This window comes from Chanodichthys erythropterus, chromosome 14 (genome assembly GCF_024489055.1).
Source record: "Chanodichthys erythropterus isolate Z2021 chromosome 14, ASM2448905v1, whole genome shotgun sequence".
NCBI classification, from domain to species: Eukaryota; Metazoa; Chordata; class Actinopteri; order Cypriniformes; family Xenocyprididae; genus Chanodichthys; species Chanodichthys erythropterus.
In genome coordinates this window covers 37,253,698-37,269,474 of record NC_090234.1, presented here as the reverse complement: position 1 = coordinate 37,269,474, position 15,777 = coordinate 37,253,698, and the positions used below count along the sequence as shown (strand labels likewise).

Below are 15,777 nucleotides of genomic sequence, written 5' to 3'. Positions count from 1 at the left end.
TATATATATATATATATATATATATATATATATATATTTTTTTTTTTTTTTTTTTTTTTTTAACTGTATTTTATTTTTTATAACGAACAAGCTGTGATGTCACGTTTCCAGTGCTTTGTTGTGTGTGTGTGAGGCGCGGGCGCGATCAAATAGCTGTCGGGGACTTCCCTCATCGTCATGGCAACGGTTCGTTAACAGGTCAGATTACGTCAGAGTTGGTTGCCGTCTGTTGGAAAACTGTTCACACCGCGCAGACATTCCACGACCCGACAAACGCCGATTAAACATGTTCAGTCGGGTGAAAACCAACTCCGACCAACGCCAACAACGGCCAACAAACGCCAACAGGGGTATCACACCAAACCAACAAACTCCAACAAACGAGTTTTTTGGCGTTTGTTGGCCGTCGTCGGGGCGGTGTGAATTGGCCTTTGACAGCAACTTGTCCTTTGAAAATCATATTTCATATGTGACAAAAACAGCCTTCTTCCACCTCTGAAACATTGCTAAGATACGGAATATGTTATCTGTTTCTGATGCAGAAAAGTTAGTTCATGCCTTCATGACGTCTAGACTAGATTACTGTAATGCATTATTATCTGGTTGTCCTGCTTCCTCAATAAATAAGCAACAATTAGTACAAAATGCAGTTGCTAGAGTTCTTACCAGGTCAAGAAAATATAATCATATAACACCAATTTTATCATCTCTACACTGGTTAAGTTCTATATCGATTATAAAGTATTGCTAATGACCTATAAGGCTCTAAATGGTTGAGCTCCTGTGTACTTAACTGATCTTCTATCACCCTACAACGCTCTTTAAGATCACAAAACTCTGGATTTCTGGTTGTACCTAGGATATCCAAGTCCACTAAAGGAAAGAGAGTGTTTATACATTTGGCTCTGAAACTCTGGAATGGCCTTCCTGATAATGTTCGGGGCTCAGACTCGCTCACCCAGTTTAAATCTAGATTAAAGATACATCTCTTTAGCCAAGCGTTCACATAATGCATCTCATACCAGATCAATTGCACATGTCTATCTTTGCTTAATGTTATGAACAGCAGCCACGCTAATTATTCTCCATTTGCATTTTCTGTTTTACCTCGGGACACCTGTCAAACACACAAACAAACAAATCTCCTCTGCATTACTTCTCTTCTCTAGCTGGTTTCCTAATCTAGTTGTCTAATAAACCTGGCACTGTGTAATACAATGATTGTTAGCTCATTGATGAATGCTTTGCTCCTCTTTTGTAAGTCGATTTGGATAAAAGCATCTGCTAAATGTAATCAGCTTGTGCGCATCATATTTCACGAGTATGACCTTTATTTTATTAGAGTCATTTTAATTGCAATGAGCCTCTTCACTCTTTTTCAACTTTTTGAAGATGCAATTCACAATAAACAGCCGGTTTCACAGTTTACTGAGGTCAAAAAGTGCTCATTATGGTGTGACAGTAATGAAATACAGCAGAGTAATAAAGGCAAGGCTGCCACTGACTGGTACAAGTCACAGAGAGCAAGCTGTTTGCATTATTTTACGATCAGACAGCTTCATCGACACCTCAACTTTATCTCGCTCCTTGATAATAGACTCTTTCCCAGGGAATAATTCAGTGTGGCACACAGTTCAGAGCTATTGAAGATGATACACCTTGTCAAAATGAATGAAAGTCATGATGTGCACTGAACAGATGTGAAATAAATGATTTGAGCAAAATGAAGTTCCACAGCACTACGAGCAACAAGAATGCTTTATTACATGAGTTGGGTTTAGAATATGCATGCGTTTAACTCTACAAGTACAATGCTATTCTGAGACATCACTCAACATCTAGGGATTTCTAAAGGAAAGGAGCCCTCTGGGTGTCGATTTGTTTAAATAAATCAAAATAAACAGACAAATGCATTTATCAAAAATGGCAATTTGCTTAATGGGTTTAGACAGAGCTGGCGTTTCTCTCTTTATTTGGATGCAGATGACTGGCATCATATATTCAGTGTTGCTCGAGGGGATATGAGCTCAGTCGTTTTACAGGAAACTCTTGCTCTCTCTGCCTCTTTGTTCTGGAGAGACATGGTTACTGTTGATATAAATCACTGAGCACTAATGAATACTTAGCACTGCTTTCAAAACCATTTTATTTTTTATGGCACTCACTTCTTTGGGCAGGATATAGTCCAATCATGTGCAATGAACAGAATCCAGTATTCTGCACCGTCTTTAAAAAATAGGGTAAAGATTATTTTTAAACCATATTAATCATCTAAAGAATATTAAATTACATTGATTTTGTGATACAACTAAAAACTGAATACCAGAATTGATCTTTATGAGCTTATTTAATTTTTTAAACCATCATCAACTCTGTATCATCCTTATGTCAGAGAGGCATAACATTAATTCATTAACATTAATTCTCTTTCTATCACGAATTTAATACCTCTTGGCCAAGAAATTATGTCAACATCAACTATATTGTATTCAATAAAATGCATGCATAACTAGCCTCTGTGGAACAACAGTGTCATCTACAGATAAGTTAGTGTAAGAACATTTTGAAAAATGTAAACACGGTGATACAATATTTCACAGGTTCATCTTTTCGTCTGTGTTTACAACATAATATATGAGACAATTAAGAGAAAATGAGAGAAATTAATACAGTGACTAAAGAGAGTTAGATTTAAAACAGGTCTTCAGATTGGCCTACTACTGAAACAAAAAACTGTTTCACGTCTTTTCCTGCAGGGGCGCACTCTGGTTTCGTGAAAGCGGAAGTGCAGCGCGTTGATGTCGGCTTATTTGAACACGCGCAACTTCCGTCTGGTTCAAAAAATTTTTGCACTCTTTTTTATTTGTCAAAGCAGGGCTAATCTTTTGTCCGAGGCGGCCGTGTTAGTGACCCGGTATGGATATCCAGAGTAAGTTTTCGTGCTTTACTCGAGTCCTGTGTTTGTATGTTGATGGTTTTGATGAGTTTGTAGAAACGTGCGTAATGTGGCTGTGCTAATATGACCAGTAGCTACATTACAGTGCAGGCATGTGTTTTATCAGCTTTATAACAACTAATGCAATATCAGTAACATATATGCCGGTATTTCATATTTAATGTAAAGTGATAAACCTTTGAAAGTGGCTCTTGAATGATTTGCGTTTATTTATGTGCCCCATTATCCGCACTTAGCTGTTAAATACAAATATGGGTTCTCTAGATAGTTTGCAGCAAGTATTAAACTATTGAGCACTCTTTCTGATGTCTCGTAACAGGTATTGAACCAATGACACTTGGCTCCCCTACTTCCCCCAAGCCTGGGGCTCAGTTTTTACCTGGCTTTCTGATGGGAGACCTGCCTGCTCCTGTCACACCTCAACCTAGGTCTTTTGGGTTGACAGGAGGTGGGGCAGAAACAAGGTCTCCTCTTCTGGCTGGTAAACCCTTATTATTCTTCGATGTGTTTTGCTAGTACCATAAGGACTCCCTTTTTTACACAGCATAGAAGTTACTTGGTAAGAGATTTGATCTTCTCTTCCATTAGGTGGGTCTCCTCCACAGCCGGTGGTCCCAACACCTAAAGACAAGAGTGGAGCCCCTCCAGTCAGAAGCATCTACGATGACCTCAACGGCTCCAGTGTTGGAATGTCACCTCTTGCTGCTCGCAAACAAGTGAGAAGTGCAAACCAACTTAAAGATTTTAATCTGAGGCTGAAGCACATATCCTGTGTTTACATAAGAAAACGGAGAGATATTAAATGTATCTTGCGCATATTTTTTTAATTTTAAATCAATATACAAATTAAAATTATTTGACTTTCAAAGACAGTAGTGAGTACTGGTCTTGTGTAAAATTAAATATTGTATGAATTATGCTGAAAAGCCCTAATCTGATATATCATGTCAATTTGAAAATGTTTAAGAAATCTGGTAGTTAAAAGATATTGGGTTGCATTCACTAATAATTGCATGGATTATACATATTTATACGCACATGAATGTACTCCTAATTCGCAAATGTACTCCTAATTCGCATATGCACATGAACTTGTTCTTAACACCATTCTAATGTTAATGAATTTGTAGTATTTCAAATAAACAACAGTGTGGCCAAGGTTAGTCTTTTGGGGGGGGGACACAGACAAACCATCTCCATATAAAGGCTTTCCTACAGCTTTTTGTCACTCTTAGCAGACATGCGGCAAGATCCTTGAGCAATGCCAAGTGTGTCATCCTCAAAACCAGTTCAAACACAATAAACACCTATTGTATAGATCCGGACTACAGACCTTTGGTTAGCCAGCTGTGCATGCTTGTATATGCATTAGTTTCTCACTCTATAACACACTTTTTACTTGCTGTTTTACTGTATATGTTGAAAAATATTTAAGATGAAATAGTAGAAAATGTAATCTTAACAGTACTCGGAGTAATTTTTATGTATGTGTGGTCTCGCACATTTCAACATGAAAGTTATTAGTGAATAATAAATTGTTCATGAAAACTTAAGTACAGATTTCACACACACATTTGTGTGTATGCACATTTAGTGAATAAGACCCAGTGTTTTGAATACTATTGCACAGATTTAGCAATTACACACTTAACATTTAATTTATAACCAATGTATGAGAAAGGATTGAAAGCATTTTGTTAATCAGATTTTGTCCTTGGCTTATACATTTGTTTTTCACAGCCTTTTGCTGGAGTGCACACACCATTGTCTGGTCTACCAGGGACACCAGGAACGGGTAAATAAATATCATATTTAGTTTGATTACTTATTAAATGAATTTTCCTGTCAAAAATATAGATTCTTAGTGTCTTTTTTTGTTCTATAGTCTCTAATTTGTTTAGCCCTGCGGGGCAGCAGAGGAAAACAACACTTTCCCCAGCTCAAGTAGATCCGTTCTTCACACAAGGAGATGCTCTGTCCTCTGACGACCAGCTAGATGACACCTGGGTCACAGTGTTTGGGTGTGTGGGTTTTGTCTTGGTGTTTTAATTTTTTTTTTTTTTTTTTTATATTGTACTTTTTTTTCTGTACAGTCCTATTAAGTAATTCATCCTATTCTGTTGTCTTAATATGACATCAAATTCTTATTTGTTTGTTTGTACACAGCTTCCCTCCAGCATCGGCTTCATACATCCTTTTACAGTTTGCCCAGTATGGAAACATATTAAAACATGTAGTAAGTACAGGCCAGGTTTCATCATTGCAGTTTGATTTATATATGATCTGTAATTGATAAAAATGTATGTTACTTATCATTTACAGATGTCTAATTCAGGAAACTGGATGCATATTCAGTTTCAGTCTAAACTGCAGGCACGGAAAGCTCTCAGTAAAGATGGAAAGATATTTGGAGAAGCCATAATGATTGGTGTCAAACCATGTATCGATAAGGTACAAGCACACAAGCAATAATTTCCTTGTGAAAAAGAGCATGGTGGATGGAAGTGTCCCTGCATGTAATAATTGTAACATTCATAATGTTACATTGTATTTTTTTTGGCAGAGTGTAATGGAGAGCTCAGACAAGGGCAGTACTTCGAGTTCTGTGTTCACGCCCCCGGTGAAGGCTCACGGCACCCCCAGTCACCCTGTGTCAACTCCCCGATCTGTCATGAGACCCCTCAGTGCCGCTTATAAAGCATCCAGCAGTGACTATCAGGTATAGTTGAACCAATTAATTAATATAAAACTATCAAAAGTAGCTTTTAAAATAAATGAATAAATGCATTTAAAGGGATAGTTCACCCAAAAATGACAATTACCCCATGATTTACTCACACTCAAGCCATCCTAGGTGTATGTCTTCTTTCAGACGAACACAATTGTAGATATATTTAAATATATCCTGGCTCTTCCAAGCATTGTAATGGTAGTGAACTGGGGGGGTGTTTTGAAGCCCAAAAAAATTGGTTCCCTGTTCACTACCATTATGATGCTTGTAAGAGTCAGGATATTTTTAAATATATCTCCGATTGTGTTCATCTGAAAGAAGATAGTCATATACACCTTGGATGGCTTGAGGGTGAGTAAATCATGGGATAATTTTTGGGTGAACTATCCCTTTATTGGTGCCAGGATTTTGTGTAAAAGAGGAGCAGTTTATCGCATTTGGAAGCAAAGGATCTTGTTATAAAACTACTCACAGAAACTCTTAGGGCATAAATATTAATAAAATGGTAACACTTTACAGTGAAGTCTCATTAGTTAACATTAGTTAATGTATTAACTAACATCAGCTAAGAATGAGCAGTACGTTTGTGACTAGGAGAGATAAAGCGGAGACTGTATATTTGTATCTGTAACAATCTCAAAATTATTCGTACCTGTATTCGGATAAAACCGAAAGTGGGCGGGGCTTTAACTGGAAGTTCTTTAAATTACTTGAAGGCCATTTCACATGTAATTCTGTTCACTTTGTAGTTATAATTAAAAAAAAAAAAAAGGCTTGTATAACTTTTTTTCAATGATAACATTTACTTAACTTCTAGTTGTCAGAGCAGGTTGTAGGCAGTGCTTCGAGATGTAGTTAGGCAACCGGAGTTCGAGGTAGGGCTGTCAAATTAAAATTTGATTTTCAAATATTCATCAAATTTAAAGTAAAAATCCACATTCGAGTGCAAAAACAGTGTGCATCAGGCAGTGGCGCACGAGATGCGGTCAAGTTGTTGTTGCCTTTTAATGTTTTTGTTTGCCTATCCAGTTTAAACCCAGATGTGGCGCTAGATAGAAATAGAGAAGCTTAATGCAGAGAAGATCTTGGTTACATTAAAACCATAACCAAGCCATTCACTCACAGAACACATTTCCTGTGCTGCTTTTCCTTTTTCTATGTAAATGTGCTAGATTGGCATATTTGACAGTTGCACTTGCATCTCACACAAGAGCTACATGTTTAGAAAGCAATGTAAAGTTAAAGTTCAACTTTAAAAAAAAAAAAACAATCAAGACATTTTTTTTTATTTTATTTTTTTTACATTTCACTGCATGTCATGTTTTTAAATGCAAAAATTACTGTGTGATCGGCTCTTTGTATTAAACTGCTTAAATGCATGATGCTGTTATGTTCATAATTGTTTATGCAATTTATAAAATTATTATATATTAATTTATAAACAATAGTTTAAATGTTATGCACAACAAACAGTTTCAGTGCATTAACATTTTGCTCAATGCGCTCTATTGTGGCCTCAGGAGACAAGCCAGAAGTTCCCTCTAACTGAAATGATCCCTTTTAAAGGGATAGTTCACCCAAAAATGAAGACTGTCATAATTTACTCACCCTCAAGTTGTTCCAAACATGTATAAATTTCTTTGTTCTGATGAACACAAAGGACGATATTTGGAAGAATGTTTGTAACCAAGCAGATCTCGCCCCCCATTGACTACCATAGTATGTTTTTTTTTTTTCTTTTTTTTTTTTTTTCCTGACTATTGTAGTCAATAGGGGGCGGGATCTGCTTGGTTACAAACATTCTTCCAAATATCGTCCTTTGTGTTCATCAGAACAAAGAAATTTATACATGTTTGGAACAACTTGAGGGGGAATAAACGATAAACGATTTTCATTTTTGGGTGCACTATCCCTTTAAGTATAAAATACGAATTTAGTTTTTCACACATTCTGACAGCCTTAGTTCGAGTCCCGGGCCAGCTCGGGCCTTTCCTGATTCTGATAAATAAATATTAATAAATTTTTTTTTAATAAAAAAAGAAATACTAAATGTTAAATGAAAGAGCAACTTTATTTTATTTTCTATAGGTATTTGTGTATGTCAGGATAATCATCTACAACCTCAAATAAGAGGAGTCGGACTCTATATAAAGTAGCTGATTAGAGAACGCGGACGGCAGCGCGGCTATTTGATTTGCAGTCGTGCTGCTCTCATTTCATTCATTCGTGTATCATATCGTACAAGGTTTAAAATAGACATATCAAATAGTAGAGATTAGAGAATGTGTATAATGTAGTATTTTAGTTGATATTACTCTTTTGCCAGCCTCTGATTTCTGAAAGATGCACGGAGATGGAAAAGTGGCTATTTGATTTTCACTCATTTCATTCATAGAGTTTACACTCATTCACTTCACATACTCATTACTCATTATGATTTTAGTGGTTTCTGTAGCCTATAATTTCGTGCTATCCCCTGGTTCACCTGTTATCCAGCAAACATGAGGAGTGACTATGTCTGATGAATATTTTTTTCTATTATTATGTAGAATAAATTATTTGTTTTGAAGCCATTATCCATGCCTTTGTGAATAAGGTATTCATCTTCGGGCACATCCCTATTTATACATATTTGTTAATGTTAGTTAACTTTTCATTAGTTAGTTCATGTTAGCTCAGGTCCATTCAATAATAACAGCAGGGGTGGAAAGAGTATACCATACTTTCCAAAAACTGTAGTGTGAGTAGAGTAAAAGTTCTTGTCAAAAAAATTTAAAATAAAACTACTTGAGTAAGTGTAAAAGAGTAGTTTATTTAAAAGTACTCATGAGTAGTGAGTACCTAGCTGCAGCTTCCACACCTAATAATAAACACTGTACACTGCAATAAAAAAATGTAGAAAACACTGTACATACTGTAATTCACATTCTCTTTTGCTGTTTTTCAGAGAGAATGAATTCCAAAACAACAGGGAAATACTATTACAGAGATGAAAAGATGGAAAAGTTACTTTGAGTACACTCATCAACATTTTAAATATATACAAAAAAAATCAGCTGTAAGGCCTTAACAGAGCGAGCTATTGTTGCACATAAAATATTAATGTTCAGAACAGTACAAAGAATACAAAAGTTTTGATAGCACTAGCTACTTGAAGGCGGATTGAATGAAATGGATCAATCAAACAAAAAAGGTTATAAATGAGCTGTATATTTATCACACATTCTAAACTTATAAAGAGTCAATGAGCTGCCGACGGCTGCAGGACATGTGCGAGGGATAAGTGTGGCAGTGCAGATCACGCGTCTCTATATGTTCAAATAAATAAATAGATGTGGGAATTTCCTGCTTCATGAACATGCCACTTGTGGGAGTTATTAACGTTGTACGCAATGCCTGCAACCTTGTGCCAAATTTCAGGCCCTTTAGAAATACAGACCATCTAGTAAGCAGAAATCCTAAATTAACCTTAACAGGTTTCTTCAAATTAGAGGAAGAATTACATTCTGATATCTCTGTTGAAATTGATGCCTGAAGGTTGTCCTACCACAACAGCCATGATTAACAGCAGCTGGCGCCATCTACTGCTGTAAAGTTTTCTATGCTCGATTTGATTTAATCTCAATATCCAATCACACTGATACATAAAATTAAAATTAAGTAGTTAACTTTTAAACTACTTAAAGTACAATTTCTGATTAAAAACTATTGATGGTAATGTAGGTATTTGTAATTCGTAACTTCACACCACTGATTAACAGATACAGCTTTTGATTTTAATAATGTATTAGTAAATGTTGAAATTAACATTAACTTAAGCCTCCTTCAGACTGTCAAAATCCGATTTTTGTGCATATCCGATTGGAATTCGATCATATTTAGCAAGTATGAATGGCAAAAAAAAATAAAAAATTCACACAAAATAAAAAATTTTTTTTTTTTTGGTAACAAATCTGTTTTGAGCTACATTCATATATCCTATTCAAATCGCATTTCTAGAAATCTGTTTCAGTCTGACTGCTCTGATTGGATTTTGCATGGTTTGTCACTTAATCTCACCATGTAAAATGTCAACATGTCAGATGTTGTTATAGGAAACATGCTGAAAGTTGCTGCAGAAACAAGGCTGTGTTGTTGCAAAGTGCCAGTTGAGCAGATAATTACAGTATAATGGAGACGTGTTGAATTTCTGCTGCTGCCTCATAAGAGTAGTCCAGCACAACAGCAACACATTGTCATGTTGTAAATAAGACGACATCTATATTGCAACATGTTTGCCTTTGTTGGTTATGGTGTATGCCTACCAACACAATGCCATTGCCATAGAAACCAATGCAGATATTCTGTAAAGGAATGAGCGCCACAGGACACACAAATCGGATCTGAGCAGTTACGATACACAGTGTGGACAGTCAGTAATTTAGATCAGATTCCAATCGGATACACAGATAATAGGATTTGGACTGACAGTGTGAACTATTGTGAAGTTTTTTTTTTTTTTTTTTATTATTTCATGTTAACTAATGTAGTTAAATGCTAACAAATGGAATCTTTTTGTAAAGTGCAAGCAAAAAAATATTAAATTATTATTACAACAAAAATGTAAAATGTTCTCCCTTTTTTTAAAGTCTGAATAACATTATTAATTTGGAAATAATGTGCCTCTCTTTCTAGTTTGCAGTGTTCACACCCTGTTGAACATTTCATTTTTTTATGCTTTTTTTTAATGTTTTTGCAATTTCAATATCCTAGCAGTAGCAATTTGTCAATTTTTTTTGTATGATTTTGAATAACAGAAGTGAGTGAGAGATTAATAATAATTGGAGTATTAGAATCTAGATTTACAAATGTTATTATATCTTATGAGTTACTGGATGAAACTGAAATGTGCTGTAAGGAACAACATTCAAAAAACATAATTTGTGAAGTGCTTCCTTTTTGTTTTGTTCTGATTTATAGGTTGTGTCAGATCAACAGACACCAAAAAAGGATGACAGTTTTGTATCGAAAGCAATGGAGTATATGTTTGGATGGTAATCTTTCACTCACAGGGTCCTGATGAGAAAGCTCTGAGACCATCATCAGCCATTGATGTGTTGACATTGCTCTAAAAACTGACATTGGGTTTTTCTGAGCACAATTATTGAGTGAATACAAAAGCACTTTATCTCTACGTTTGCGGACTAATTGACTTTACGTGCTGTTTTACTGAAGATGGACTCTTGAGTGTTTCACTTGGACTGCTTTCAGCTGCTGGTTTTGAAGTTATCTGCTTTGGAGTTAGTCCCTCAAGTCTGTCCTCAAAATCATACAGATTTAACAACTTAATTGTGAGCATTAAGTGTTTCAGGTCTTAAACATGCCAAAAGAGGGTTCTGCTGGTAATTCAAGGATCAAATCATGACACTCCCTTACGGGACCCTATTGTACAAAATCTGAAATTCTTACTTAACATAATTCATAGTTATGTTCTGTTTTATTGAGCTCATAAGAAATATCATTGATGTCACCTTCAGCATTTTGAGACCAAGGCCTTAATCTACGATTTAACCATCTTTTCATTGGGTTATATACCTCTGTTTTAGGTTATTGTGGGTTTTCACTAACTTTATCAATTATTTTAATAGGACAGAAAATCCATTTTTTAAAATTGTCTGATTTTGAAAATGCCTTTTCTCTTTAATAAACACTGTCTGACTAGAAACTGCTGTTTGTTTGTTTTCTAAGTAATGTATTAAAGGTACACTAGGTAACACTTTTCAGACATGGTGTGAACTGAGGGATTTGAAATGTTGTAAACGTGACGTGGAGATGGTGTTTTTATTACTCAACAAGTAAGGAATTTTACTGAACAGATAAATTGCCATATTTAGCTCTCTAACAGAGTTCATTGTAAAGCTTTATCTATTGGAAAGGGTCATATTCATCTGCACTGACACTCAGAGCCTTAGCACAACCAAAATGTTATATTTCATATTAAAATAATATTTCAAAGTGATTTGTCATTGACAAACAATATAAATATTTTATTTACCTGCTTTAGAAACATTTCGGTAAACCCTGTTAATAGTGATAAGTGGAAAGGGGAGAAAATTACATTTTAAAGCATCCATGTGAAAACAAACCTGAAAAGAAAAGTGAGGATTTACGGAGGAAAATAAGAGATTCTTTCATTAAATTATTTATGGCATATGTCATAAATTAATTCAGGAGAGCAGACCACAAATGTGCAGTAATGCTTCCACAAGTGGGGTATTGGGCATATTCCTGGCTCTCACTGATCTAAAGATTTGGACTTCATTTTTACTTGATGAATAAGAGGCTGATTGTTGTGTGGCATCATAAATAAGCAATTTTTTTTATTTATTTATTTTGAAATGCAGGCCATTTCCAAAACATAGAAATATTGTGAATAAGTGTTTGATCCAGTTTTATTCTTACCTTTTGAGTCAGACACCTGCCACAATTTTGAGTACTTAAGACTTGGCAAGTATATACACCGATCAGGCATAACATAACCACTTTCCTAATATTGTATTGGTCTCTCTTTTGCGGCCAAAACAGCCCTGACCCGTCGAAGCATGGACTCTACTAGACCCCTGAAGGTGTGCTTTGGTATCTGGCACCAAGATGTTAACATCAGGTCCTTTAAGTCCTGTAAAGCCGAGTTCAGACTGCTCGATTTTAGCCCCGATTTTGGCTCGCCGACAGATTGAGAAATCGCCGACAAATGCCCGAAATCACAGGCAAATCGGTGCTCGTTCACGCGAGTGACAATCACGCAGTGTGAACGAGCAAAGACGCGATCTGAGAGAATCACCGACGAGTCGCCGACACCCGTGAGATATTTGGCATGCTAAATATCTGGACCTGTCAGCGATTGAAAATTGTGCAGTGTTAAAAGTGTTCTGACTGAAAACTACATCGGCGATGACTGACAGCCAATGAGAGAGCAAGATACAGAGCAGCGGGGAGTTCGGGGAGGAGTTATAGACCACAACATCAGCAAGCATGGCTTCGTTTCAGATAAACATTACAATTCTATCAAACAGAAACAAACCACAAACATTTGCTTGACCATCCACAACAGCGGCACATTGAAAAGTTATTTGTTACCTCCAACTCTCGTTGCAGAACACACAATCCACAGTCTCCCAAACCATTTCCTCCTCCATATTCTTCTTTTCTTTTTCTTGTTTTCGCTGCAACAGGCAACTCGTATTGCAAGCTTCTTGCGGGCTACCGTTTTTAATAATAATTGTAATAACTCCGGTCTTGCACACATGATATTGCGTTGTTTCCTTGTCACATCTCGAGTGTGTTTGGTTGTGAAACGTAGTTTGCGTGCCAGACAGAGTTGTCGGCGATTCTTCCTATTGTAAAGTCATGCAGTGTGAAACCTTCTGTCGCCGATCCATTGTGCAGTTTGAACACAGCAGCGACTGAATGCTGGCTAAGATAGTCATGCAGTGTGAAAAGAACAGTGACCCGACTGCTTTGAAAATCGTGCAGTCTGAACTCTGCTTAAGTTGTGATGTGGGGCCTCCATGGATCGGACTTGTTTGTTCAGCACATCCCACAGATGCTCGATTGGATTGAGATCTGGGGACCTCAAACCCATTATTGTGCTCCTCAAACCATTCCTGAACCATTTTTGCTTTATGGCAGGGGCGCATTATCCTGCTGAAAGAGGCCACAGCCACCAGGGAATACCGTTTCCATGAAAGGGTGTACATGGTCTGCAACAATGCTTAGGTACAGGAGGTGGTACGTGTCAAAGTAACCCACATGAATGGCAGGACCCAAGGTTTCCCAGCAGAACATTATCAAATTATCAAAATTATCACACTGTCTCCCTCAGCTTGCCTTCTTCCCATAGTGCATCCTGGTGCCATGTGTTCCCCAGGTAAGTGACGCACACGCACCCGGCCATCCATGTCATGTAAAAGAAACCGTGATTCATCATGGATTCATTATGATGCTCACATGTCCACTGTTGGCACTTTCGGTGGTGGACGGGGTCAGCATGGGCACCCTGACTGGTCTGCGGCTATGATGAGCTCCATACGCAGCAAACTGCGAAGCACTGTATTCTGACACCTTTCTATCAGAACCAGCATTAACTTCTTGAGCAGTTTGAGCTACAGTAGCTCGACTGTTGGATCAGTCCACACAGGCCAGCCTTCGCTCCCCACGTGCATCAGTGAGCCTTGGCCACCCTTGACCCTGTCGCCAGTTCACCATTGTTCCTTCCTTGGACCACTTTTGATAGATACTGACCACTGCTGACTGGGAACACCCCAGAAGAGCTGCATTTTTGCAGATGCTCTGACCCAGTCGTCTAGCCATCACAATTTGGCCCTTGTCATACTTGCTCAAATCCTTACACCATTTTTCCTTCTTCTAACACATCAACTTTGAGTACAAAATGTTCACTTGATACCTAATATATCCCACCCACTAACAGGTGCCGTGATGAAGAGATAATCAGTGTTATTCACATCACCTGTCAGTGGTCATAATGTTATGCCTGATGCATACATATGTATTTGTGTATACACTCTGTTCACTTCTGAATGCTGCAGAACTCTGCTGTATAGTATGAAGCAGTTAAAGAAAACTGTGTTGCTGTTAAATGGAACTCTGGACAAAAGCCCTGTTGCAATGTGTGAGCAACCTGAAGACAGCAGCCTGAATACTTTTTAAAAGGATAGTAGTATCCATTTGTGAGTTGTGTACATGTAGAAGGCTGGTAGGATTGGTAACTAGAGAATGATTCTCTTGCCCTGGGCCTTTTTTCTCCTCTCAGGAGTTGCACCCATAATCAGAGGACTAAAACCAATGAAGCTGCACCATTTACTTCAACGTAAAATTAATTTCATATGGAGTGAGATGTTCTAATGAGAACAAATTGGCATGCATTGCCTTCATTCCTTAAACCCTTTCACAGCTCAGCATATTTATTGAATTATTGATTTTGTGTGTACTCTCGCCTTATTTGCACTAGATTCTTCTTTTTTTTTTCTTTCTCAAAACTGTCACGTATAATAGAATCCAAAATGTAATTTGTGGCTGCTATCGAGATTGTAACTTGACCCAGGCTTCTGACATGTAACTTTAGCCTTTACTCTAGATTTTCCATTATTTCTTGAGATTTGATTGGAGACTCAAAGGTTAAGACTTGTAGATGGAGCATTTTCTGCACTGGACTCTTTGTTGATCTTCCAGATGACCCTGAGACTTGTTTCAGGTGTATGAACCTCGCTCTGATCAGGCAGCAGAGGTCAGGCAGGGTAGCCAGCTGGATCCCCAGATCAGACACATGGCTGAGTGCTTGCTGAAGGTGACACAGAGCGGGTCTCTGGAGGTGAGGCTGACCCTTGCTGTCAGAGGCTGCCAGTGCACCGCTCAGGTGATATGCTCAGAGATGCACGCTACCCCCGAGCCAGCTTGAGATATAATCCATCCTGATTACTGCTGTTTTTCCACCAGAGGCGTGATTTAACTAACCTTGAAACAGGCTTTTTTTTGTGGCTCATACATAAATGAAGTAAAGTGTAGTGGTTGGTAAACTGTTAAAGCATTCAGGGTTTCATTGACCTCACAAGACACCAGGAGCCAATCACGATGCAAAATTAGACTTAAAATTGTCAATGTTTCCTGCGTAAAAACTGTGAATTGTAAATGCCGTATATTAAAAATTACTAATAAATTTCAAACGAAGCGGTTTACATTGAATTAAAATTCTGGAGAAAAAATGTTTTCTTATAAAACTGTAATAACATTGAAAAATATATATATATTTTTTTAGCTGTATGCATGTGTCATTTTAAACTTCAATATTTTAAAAAATGAATGTTACCAACTCAATTTTTTACATTTTAGCAACAAAAAATTAACATGTTTTTGTTAAGTATGTACTGCAAAGCAAGAAAGCAGCCACACATTTTTCAAGCATTTTACAGTTCAAGCCTGTATTGAATTCAGATAAAATGGGATGTTGACCACTAGATGGCAGTGTGTTCATTTACTACTTTTTTTTTTAAGCATAAGCAACTTGTGCCTTTATTGGGTTTGAACTTTAGGAGAT

At 37.1% G+C, this 15,777-nt stretch overlaps 1 protein-coding gene across 3 annotated transcripts in view; it reads left to right on the top strand.

Annotated features, from left to right (window-relative positions):
* Nucleotides 1–2,800: 2,800 nt before the first annotated feature.
* nup35 (nucleoporin 35) overlaps nucleotides 2,801–15,777 on the top strand; it is a 44,655-nt gene continuing 31,678 nt past the window's right edge. Inside the window, exons 1-9 of one of the 3 annotated variants that reach the window (XM_067409168.1) lie at nucleotides 2,801–2,929; nucleotides 3,276–3,437; nucleotides 3,545–3,672; nucleotides 4,697–4,751; nucleotides 4,842–4,977; nucleotides 5,123–5,192; nucleotides 5,279–5,407; nucleotides 5,520–5,675; nucleotides 10,647–11,384. In XM_067409168.1, coding sequence (XP_067265269.1) covers nucleotides 2,917–2,929; nucleotides 3,276–3,437; nucleotides 3,545–3,672; nucleotides 4,697–4,751; nucleotides 4,842–4,977; nucleotides 5,123–5,192; nucleotides 5,279–5,407; nucleotides 5,520–5,675; nucleotides 10,647–10,724 — 927 coding nt within the window. In that variant the 5' untranslated portion in view covers nucleotides 2,801–2,916 and the 3' untranslated portion in view covers nucleotides 10,725–11,384. Of the gene's footprint in view, nucleotides 2,930–3,275; nucleotides 3,438–3,544; nucleotides 3,673–4,696; nucleotides 4,752–4,841; nucleotides 4,978–5,122; nucleotides 5,193–5,278; nucleotides 5,408–5,519; nucleotides 5,676–8,634; nucleotides 10,627–10,646; nucleotides 11,385–15,777 lie in introns of those variants that run through there. The other 2 variants (XM_067409171.1, XM_067409169.1) reach the window with 2 other exon arrangements.